This window comes from Rhinopithecus bieti, unplaced genomic scaffold (genome assembly GCF_001698545.2).
Source record: "Rhinopithecus bieti isolate Rb0 unplaced genomic scaffold, ASM169854v2 scaffold_20819, whole genome shotgun sequence".
Taxonomy (NCBI): domain Eukaryota; kingdom Metazoa; phylum Chordata; class Mammalia; order Primates; family Cercopithecidae; genus Rhinopithecus; species Rhinopithecus bieti.
This window is the reverse complement of record NW_016809904.1, coordinates 289457-298972: the sequence shown is the minus strand read 5'-3', so window position 1 is coordinate 298972 and position 9516 is coordinate 289457. Positions and strand designations below refer to the sequence as shown.

Here is a 9516-nt window from a genome sequence, read left to right as displayed (position 1 = left end):
CTTTCTGTGGAAAGAACTAATAAATGCATTAGGGAGATGGAATTAGAAAATCGCAGCTGCTTCATGAGTGTGCTTGCTCTTACCATCTTCACCTCATGATGGCCAGCAGGCAGCTTCCTGATGGAGCAGAGGGATGGGTCGCTTCTCATGGATCCAGGGAAACCAAAGCCTTGAAAAGAGAGACACCAAGGCCACCTCTGCCCTCAGCCTCTCAGGCCGCAGGCGAGCGCAGGTCCACGCTAAGGCAAAGCCGAGGAACGACGCGAGAAACACCAAGGCCACCTCTGCCCTCAGCCTCTCAGGCCGCAGGCGAGCGCAGGTCCACGCTAAGGCAAAGCCGAGGAACTATGCGAGAAACACCAAGGCCACCTCTGCCCTCAGCCTCTCAGGCCGCAGGCGAGCGCAGGTCCACGCTAAGGCAAAGCCGAGGAACGACGCGAGAAACACCAAGGCCACCTCTGCCCTCAGCCTCTCAGGCTACAGGTAAGCGCAGGTCCACGCTAAGGCAAAGCCGAGGAACTACGCCTTCTGGTTGTCATTCATAAAATTTATTTTGGAAAAATATTTTAAAAAGGAATTTCTTCATTAACAAAACAGTAAAAAACTCAAATAACATTTGCACAATATTCCATAAATACATTTATATACAAAAAATATAGTCACATAGACCCGAAGTGCCTTTGTACATATTTACCAAAATTTAAATTATAAAAAATGAACATCACAAAATACTCAAGCTTTACAGATATCATGAAAAATATTTTTACAAATCCAAAAAATAACACACATCTCTTCCATCTAGAAAAAGCACATTTTCGTATCAAAAAGGACAATAAAGGCAGTGTTTGTGTTTCTAATTCAAGAAAAGACTGGCTCATAAGAATCCAAAATATACACTTCAGGCAGTGCATGCTTCTTATGCGTAATTCAGTTCACCCATTTAAATATATATTCTCTTAAGAGCAACTGTCCATAGTGCAACGGCGACGTCACGGAAGGCAGAGCCGCAGGCGGCCGGGCCGTGGCAGGCTGTCGGCAGGCGTCGAGGACCTCAGGAGGAGAACCTGCTCGGTCTGAACTCATTTTCTCAGCAGCAGTCCACGAGGCCTCCCTCCTCTTCAGCAGCATTCGTTGGGGCATATATCCTTGGAATTTAACTTATGTTAAGAGAAACAGGAATCTTGCCATCTCACTTCCATTTTACACCTGGAGGGGCCACAAGACAAATGGGAAGTTAGCCTGAGACAGATTCCCATTCTCCGGCTTCAGGTGCTCCCATGCTGAGGAGGAGCGGGCGGCCGCTGCCGGCACTGACCTCAGTTGCTATGACACACTCGTCCTTCTCCTCGGATATGACGTACACCGACTGGTACTTCGTGTCTTTTGAAGTCGAACAGCCCGAGTCCGGCCTTTTTCTTTCCGATGCTTCTCCACTAAAAGGAAAATAGAGAAAATCCACAATGAATGCATGAGAACATTTGGGAAGAGAAATGGGCCGGTGCTTCCAGGAAGACACCCCCAGGTACCCCCTCCTGAGGCCCCGCCCACAGCACGCACCCCCTGAGTGTGGTCGGGGTCCCCTTCTCCTCTCCTGAGGAGCCCTGGGGCTGGCACTTGGTGTCACGCTTGCTATGCGCGTCCCTGACGGCGGCGTCGTCACCCTTGAGGTCCTGCACGAGGTTATAGTCCACCGCGGGGTAGCGCGCCTTGAAGCCATTCTTGTCAGCACTGTGGTCCCCGTGGAAGTCCGCCTTCTTGTTGGTGTTTTTGATCTGTGTGGCCCCGATGACGCTGACTGAGATGTCCTTCTCACGCTGGCAGTTGGCCAGGTTGTTCATAGTCTCCGTCTCCCCCCGGCAAGGGTCGGCTGGGGGCCGGCGCTTCTGCAGCCTCAGCCGGACGCAGACCACCACGGCAGCACAGCCCAGCAGCAGCATGAGGACAAGGACGACCCCGGCGCACACGGCCACCCAGGGGAATGGCCCACCCTGGCCCTCTAGCTTCTCAGTGAGGTCCACCACCGCTGGGCCCGGGGGCAGCTCGGGGAGCAGGAACTGGCAGTTGGGACCCCCGTAGCCCCGGGCACACTCGCACACGTAGCGGTGGCCCCTCTCGTGGCAGGTGGCCCCATTGTGGCAGGGTGCGTGCTCACACCTGCTGACAGGGGCACTGCAGTTCCTGCCCGTGTAGCCAGGCGGGCAGGTGCAGGAGAAGTCGTTCACGCCATCCCGGCAGGTGCCCCCGTTGGCGCATGGAGCGGAGGCGCAGTCGTCCACATTGTTGTCACAGTGCCTCCCAGAGAAGCCGGCCTGGCAGCGGCACAAGTAGGCATCGCCGAGGTCCACACACTTGGCGCCTGGAACACAGGGACATGAGCGTCACGTGTTTCCTTGTAGGTCTGTTCACCAAAAAGTCATTCTGAAGCATCTATCTGTCTGTCACCGTAGAAACCAGACAAACCAAAGACAGCCTGTGGCCTGAATGAGTCAACAGTGCAAGGTGACGTGGTCTAGGACCTCAAATACGAGAGGTGTCCAGGTCTAGCTCTACAAGTTAGAAACCACGCGGGGTAGTATCTGGACAGGCGCTGTGCAGAACCCTCCGCCTGGTGACTGCATTAGTCGCCACAACAGCCCGACAAGAGCATGTGCCACTGGACCCAGGTTTCAGATGGGGAAACTGAGACTTAACGAGGGTGTCCTTGCTCCCGGTTACACAGTGAGTGAGAGGAGCAGGCACTGACAACAGGGGAGGGAGGGAGGGAGAGAGGGAGGGAGGCAAAGGATGACCATTCCAAAATGCTCTGGCAGATCTGGGGCCCAGCTCTCCTTGCTGTGTGTCTGCTTTGGGCAGCCAGCCCCTCACTGCTAGCAGGAGGCTCTCTGTCCTCACTCAGGGACACCCCTGACTATTGTGCTGGATGGCCACACAGCTGAGCCACTCTCCCAAGCTGGAGTGGCCGGGGCCTGTGGGCATCACTTACTGAACCCGAGGCGGCCTCAGGTGCCCCGAGCACCTCGTGGCCCTGAGCAAGTCATACACTGCTTGGTCTAGGTTTTCGCAGAGAACTTCGTAATAAATGCCCCAGCCTCTCTCACTCCCCAGGTCTTTCCAGACTCAAAGATAGAGTTTCCATCGAGAATTCCTGGCGGTCTGGATAAAAGTGCTTCCTAAACTGGAGGTTACTCACAAATGCTCATTCTTAATGCCATCTCAGTATTGACCACTCGCCCAAGTCTCTGAGCAATCGCCAGCTGCCCCCTTACCATTAGAACAGGGTGAAGAACTGCAGTAGTCAATTTTCTTCTCACAGTTGAAGCCGGAGTAGCCCACGGGGCAGCGGCAGCTGTACCCTCCATCGGGGCTGTCTGAGCACCGGCCCCCGTTAAAACAAGGGCCGTCCGCACAGGTCATAGCACTCAATTCACAGATTTTGCCATAGAAGCCAGGTGGGCAGGTACAGGAATAGCTGTTCTCGAGATCCTACATGATGGAGAGGTCAGAAAATGCTTTCCAAAGTTGCTCCAAGGAGCCCAACACTCCATTCAACACCAGGGCACCCCAGCTTTGGGGTAAGATGCCACGGAGCCTCCAACTCACCGTGCAGCTCCCTCCATTCTTGCAAGGGCTGGGGTCACACTCGTCGATCCCCAGCTCGCAGGTGGCACCTGTGTACCCAGGCCGGCAGGAGCAAGTGTAGCTCCCCTGGCCCGTGTTGGTGCAGGTGGCCCCATTCTTGCAGGGCTTATGGTGTGTGCAGTAGTTCAGGTCTGTGAGGGGTAGGGACAGGAAAAGTAGGAGATAGGAAGCTCGACGTCAAATGCAGGAAGACTTTATTTTTCCAGTGACCAAACAGCCAGGGAAGTCCAGGGCTGCTCTGGAGGGAGCAGGCCGCCTCAGGGAGAGAAGGCTTACCCTGGTTGCAGAAAAGGCCCCCCCAGCCTTCCTGGCAGTTGCACTGCCAGGGCTGCTGGCAGGTGCCATGGAGACAGCCTGGATAGCGGATGCACTCGTCACAGTACCGGCCCTGCCAACCCACTCTGCACCTTGGAGAAAAGCAGAAGACTCAGATGGAGGCTGCCTGTTGCTGGCTGTGCAGTGGACATCTTCACCCTAGAAGCCATCTTCCCGCAGCACCAGTGAGCCTCTGGTTCTCCAGGTCAGCAGAACACTGGGTCACCTTGGGAGCTGTGGCCTGGCCTGGGCCCCACCAGAAGTTCTGGCTTCGTGGGTATTAGGACAGCCCCAGTGTCAGCATCTCAAAAATCACTCCCTGAGTGATTCTGGGATGAGGCAACATCGGAGAACCACTGAACGATACTGTCGTTTCCTGTGCCAACTCTTTTTAAACTGCTCTCTGTAGATCCTCATAGCCATGAAGGGGCGTAAATGAATGACAACGCCATGACCTCACATGCTGCCAAACATTTATTAAGTAGAAACACGAGAAAACAGCCCCTGCCCAATCAATCCTACTGGAGGTTCTTGAATGATCACCTATAGGGCTGTTTGTACAAATACACCAGGTATGAAACGGTAACAAGAAAAGGCCGCACAACAGGCCACCACCGTGTGCCGACTTACTTGCATTCCCCTGGCTTGTCACAAAATCCATGCTGCTCATCGCATCCCGGCAGGCAGATCGCTACAAGCAAAGGAAAACAGGGTCAAGCCCCACGCCAAGTACCTCCCAACAGGGCTGCTGCCCTTGGGGCGGGGACACAAGGTGCCGGCTTCTGTCAGCAAATCCCAGCTGAGTTAATCTCCCCAGGTTGTGGAGGACTGACCCCCCTGCCTAGTAGCCTGGGACTTGACTCAGCCCTGGGGATGAGCATTCTTCTTAACACAGTGGCTCAAGGACAAAAGGGCTCTCGGAAGCCCCCACCCCCACCCTATCCCCTTTTCTTCTAAGAGAGGGTCAGAAGTCTTCCCCTCCTCCTCCCCATTTCCCAATTCTATGCACAAAGCTCCACCTCTTAATATCCCAGAAAGTGTGTGTGCAGATAAGAGTGGACAGCTGGTATGCAGGGTGCCAGGGCAGGACAGCTGCTCCATTGTCTGTCCTCTACGGCAGCTGCCCCAGCGCAACAATGCCGGCCTCCCCCGCGCCCCCAGCCCCACCTCCTCACACACACCCCTCGCGTGTACACACACACACACACACACACACACACACCCCTTCTGCCAATGGGAGCCGGCGGGTGTCCCTGCGCCTATCCCCGGAGAGATCTAATCTACGGCACGCGCAAGCTGGGGGCGGGGAGACACTTCAGTGTTTGAAGAAAAAAGTCTAAGTTTCTGGCTACCCTGTGGTGAAGAAGAGGCAGGGAGGCAGGCTGGGAGGCAGCAGACTGGCCAGAGGCTCCCACAGGGCAGGGGGTGGACATTGGGCTTGAGGCTTGGAGCTGGCTCTTGCTGCCTGGTTATGAAACTCATTAACAAGCAGCTCCACAAGTTTTATTTTGCTTTGTTAAAAAAAAAAAAAAAAAAAACAGAACTAGTTCAGGCCAAGGCAGAGCTTAGAAGGAACTCAGTGAGTTCTAGAGGGAATTTGGGAAGCTAAGTAACCAGGACATCAAGGCACTCAGTGAATGGGAAGACCCACCCTCAACCCCAGGCACTACCCAGCTCCTACCAGAGGTTCTGGGCCTCACAGAGCGCCTCTCCAAGGTTGTCTGTTTCCAAGCAAGGAGAATGACAGTTTCCTGGAGTTTCTGGGCAGCTCCAGGTCCGACCCAATCCCCAGCTGTGACCCAATCCCCAGCTGTAGGGAAATCCGGTACCAGTGGGCTGGGACGGCCAGGCGTGCAGATGAGGCCTCAGTAAGCTGGAGAGAGGGCTCTTGAGGTCCCCATGAACCAGAACCAGGAGCCAGCATGGCCCCTACCCCTGCCCTAGTCACCTGCCTGCCATTAAATTGACATATCAATACCTAATAATCAGGCAGGCAGAGCCACCGTCACTACTGGGAAGACATTGCTTTTCCAGACAAGGCGCTGCCTGAGCATTCAAGCCAGATGGGGCTCTGCACCCCTCGCCCACACAGGCCTTGGGAGACCCAGCCTCAGCAGCCCACAGGAGCAAAAGCCTGCCCTCTGGCCAGCACAGACAGTGCACGTCACAGGGAGTATCCGGAAAGGCGTTTGCTCCAGAGAGGTCAAGCACACCAGCTCCAGAGAGAAAATGGAACGTTTCCCAGTGTGATGCTGTCACAGCACAGGGAACTCTGGTTGAAAGCGTGCCCCTGACACACAAGCTCTCTCTGTGTTCCTCCCTTCCTTCCTCCTCTCCCTCTCTAATACACACACCCTGAGGGTAGCACTGGCTTTACTTCCTGACCCCTGGCCCTGCCTCTAAAATCCTCCCTGATTAAGAAAGGCAGTTCCGATAGTGGATAAACAGTCTTGGATGTTAAAATGTCTGCACTGACCCCAACCCCCAGACTCGGGACCTGTGACTTATAGCAATCCACTTCTGTCCTCTGGGCCTCAGTTTCCCCACCAGAACATCCCTACAGTCCCAAGCTCCCCCAGGCTCAGGAAGCCTCATCCCTGCCCGCGGTCCGTGTTGGTGGACGAGTGAGCCAGCGGTGCCTTCCCAGAGACTCACGCTCTGTGCAGTAGGGCCCTTTCCAGCCAGGGTTGCACACTTTCTCCCCACGCTCCCCACAGGTGAAGTGGCCGAAGGCATCGTCCCGGGGGCGGCAGAAAACGGAGCAACCCTCTCCATAGTAGTGTTCGTCACACACGAAGCGGTAGGAGTACTTGAGATCCGTGCGGCCGCTGCTGTGCAGGTCCTGGGACCACTCCTCACCCACCGTCAGGTGCCTCTGGGTGGCCAGGCGGCTGATGAGTCTTTCTGGGTTTTCTGTGGGGAGAAGATGTTCCTGGTTGGTTCTGACCGAGAACCTTGAGACTGGGGACAGAGCACGGGGTGGGACCCAGACATTCAGCACAGGAAGGAGGGCCAAGTCCTTCTACCCTGAACTTTCTGGGGCTCGTGAAGAATGAAAGCTGTCTGGGTTTGGTTGCGGGATGGGTGGGCAAAGTCCAATGCTATTAACTGGGGGAAGCAGTTTTGGGGTTTGGGTTTTGTTTTTACCTGTTGCGAGGTCATCAGGAGAATCTGTGTGGAGAGCTTCAATAATCAGAGAGAAGGTGCCCTAGGAGAGAGGGTAGAGGACGTAAGACAACCCAGAAATGTAACGAAAAGAAAAAGGCAAAAAGCAAAGTCATTCGTAACAACTAGGTCAGCAACAGAGGCCTGAAGGCTGCAGGTCTGGGGCAGCGTGTCTGGGGAGGGTCTCCACGCATCTCCTGCCTGCTCTCACCTTCCCTAAGGAAATGGAGTAACTTTTTTAAACAGTGGTTTCCTGACGTGTGTTTTCAGGATATACTACAGGATATTACGTTGTTTTTTTAATTAGAGAGAGAGAGAGAGAGAGAGAGAGAGAGAATGCAGGCAAAATGGGGTGGAAAAGGGCTGAGGGCCGTTGTCACTTTTCTCGGGGGATGGGCACGCTCCGGGTGACAGCGGTCCCGCTGCGCGGGTAATTGCGCCACCAACGCATCTAGGAGTCGGAAAACCAGAACCTTCCCACGTGAAGGGGCGCCTCTGACTGGGGACCCGGCACAGAGGCCGGATACGGAAATCTCCCGGGCGCGCTCGGCCTCTCCTCTTCGCCCCAGCGCGGGCCCCTCCTGCAGCCCGCGGGGCCCCGGGGCGAGGTGTCCGCGCTGCTGGGCCAGAGCCCTGGGGCCGCCGCCAGGCAGATCGCAGCGCCCACCCGCGCCTCGCGGGGTCCCCGAGGTCCCGCCACCGAGCGCCCGAAGCGGGATCTCAGCGCGTCCTTCCGCCCGCCACGCTTCAGGCCCGGCCCGGCGCCCGCAGGTGCGGCACTCACCGGCCAGGTGAAGCCGAAGGGGAAGCGGATGGGGTTGCTGAACGCGGGGTCGGCGCCCGCGCCGTCGGGCAGGCTGAAGGAGTCGACGCCCAGCACGGGGGTGACGACGCTGCCGTAGGTGCAGGGCGGCTCGGGGGACACGCTGGCCTGGTAGTGCTTGAGGCACACGCGGAAGAAGGTCCGGCAGGCGCACGGCGGCGGCCCCGCGCCCCCGCGGCAGCAGTTGCGGTTCCCCAGCAGCCCCTTCTTGTTGACGAACTCCTGCAGCTTCAGCTCAAACACCCCTGAGCTCCAGACCTGCGCGGGGGAGGGCGGGGGCGTGAGGACGCGGGACCCGCCCGGGAGAGGGGCATGGGCCCTGCGTGAGGGGTGCGCGGGGAGCCTGGGGGGGCTCAGGGGCCGAGCGCGCTCGCGGCACGGCCGGCGCTGGGGTCCTCTCCCCCGGGATTCACCTTCGGGGCCGTGATTGGCGCGGCCTGTGTCGCTGTCCGCCCCTCCCTGCGCGCTCCTGCCCCGCGCCCCCGGTCCGCCGTGCGACCCCGCAGGGCTGCGGCGCCCCCACCTGCCCGCCTACCTGACACAGCAAGGCCGAGAGCACCGCCAGGGCCAGCGCGCACCGACCGCCCATGCTGCTTCGCCCCACGCGCAAGCCTGCGGGGGGCCCTCTTCTCTCCTTAGAACAGAGGCGGACGCGCGGGGGATCGATGGGCCCCGGGGAGCGTGGGCAGAAAAGCTCCCTCGCCTCGCCCCAGACCGGAGGACCCAGGACTTCTTTCTTTAAAAGCCGGTCTCCGCCTCTTCCCGAGGCCGCGGTTCTTTATATCCGCCCTGCGAGGTCCCGCGGGAGCCCCAGGGATGCCCGAGGAAAGGCGGCTCTCGGGGGACAGCGCGGCGGCGGCGGCGACTTTCGTTTTCCTCCTTCCTCCCAGTCCCCGAGGAGGTGAGGGTCGCCGGCTTCCTGGTTTTGTCTTAAGCTTCTTCGCAGGAGTGGGGGGGGAGAGAGAGAAAGAGAGAGAGTCCAGATATTGAGCTTAATTCCCAAGAGAGCTGCAGAGCTTCCTCCCGAGCCGATTAGAAAGCCGCGGTCTGGAAATCCCACGGGCGAGGCGATAATCCGGGGCCAGCGGCGAGCGCGGAGGGGACGGTCGGCCGCGGCGGGTGTGCGCGGCGGCCCCTGCGGATCGCGGCCGGGTGTCACTCGGCGGCGGCAGTCGTTCCGGGAGCACTCCGGGCTCTGATCTCCGGTGTCACAGCAAAGATCCGCGTCTTTCCGATGAATCCAGCCAATGCCATCCAGTACACACGCGCAGGACCGGAGGGGCCGGGCCGTGGGAGGAGGATCTGCGCCGCGGCTGCCTGGGTTCCCCTGCGCTCTGCCCTCGGCCCGGTCGGGTCTCCGCGGGTGCGTGCAGAGGATCTGGCTCTCGCCGGCGCCTGCCACACTTATATTCCACCGGCCGCCCGCATGGCTAATGAGATGCAAATCAGCAGCCCCCCAATCTGGCGAGAGCTGTCACAAAGGAGCCACTTTTCCAAACCCTCCTCTCAATGGATCGCCAAATGGTCAGTGAGCTGTAAAATGTGCAACCCTCCTCCCCGCCCCACCCTTCCCC

At 58.1% G+C, this 9516-nt stretch overlaps 1 protein-coding gene across 1 annotated transcript; it reads right to left on the bottom strand.

Moving 5' to 3' along the window:
• Positions 1 to 526: 526 nt before the first annotated feature.
• Positions 527 to 9003, bottom strand: DLL1 (delta like canonical Notch ligand 1). The gene is made up of 11 exons (XM_017890747.1): positions 8478 to 9003; positions 7904 to 8200; positions 7102 to 7162; positions 6610 to 6867; positions 4585 to 4645; positions 3916 to 4046; positions 3601 to 3770; positions 3267 to 3483; positions 1558 to 2356; positions 1316 to 1433; positions 527 to 1206 (listed from the first exon to the last, which is right to left on the bottom strand). Exons 1-11 carry the CDS (start codon positions 8529 to 8531, stop codon positions 1201 to 1203), a joined length of 2172 nt encoding a protein of 723 aa, XP_017746236.1. The 5' UTR covers positions 8532 to 9003; the 3' UTR covers positions 527 to 1200.
• Between the last annotated feature and the right edge of the window lie 513 nt (positions 9004 to 9516).

Bases quoted from the DNA above. Each gene is read 5' to 3' on its own strand.
- DLL1 (XM_017890747.1), bottom strand. From the start codon at position 8,531: ATGGGCGGTCGGTGCGCGCTGGCCCTGGCGGTGCTCTCGGCCTTGCTG. The intron at 6,868-7,101 runs GTAAAAACAAAA...TTCTCCCCACAG, and splicing joins TCCTGATGACCTCGCAACAG to AAAACCCAGAAAGACTCATC. The intron at 2,357-3,266 runs GTAAGGGGGCAG...CCTGTGTTCCAG, and splicing joins TTCTTCACCCTGTTCTAATG to GCGCCAAGTGTGTGGACCTC.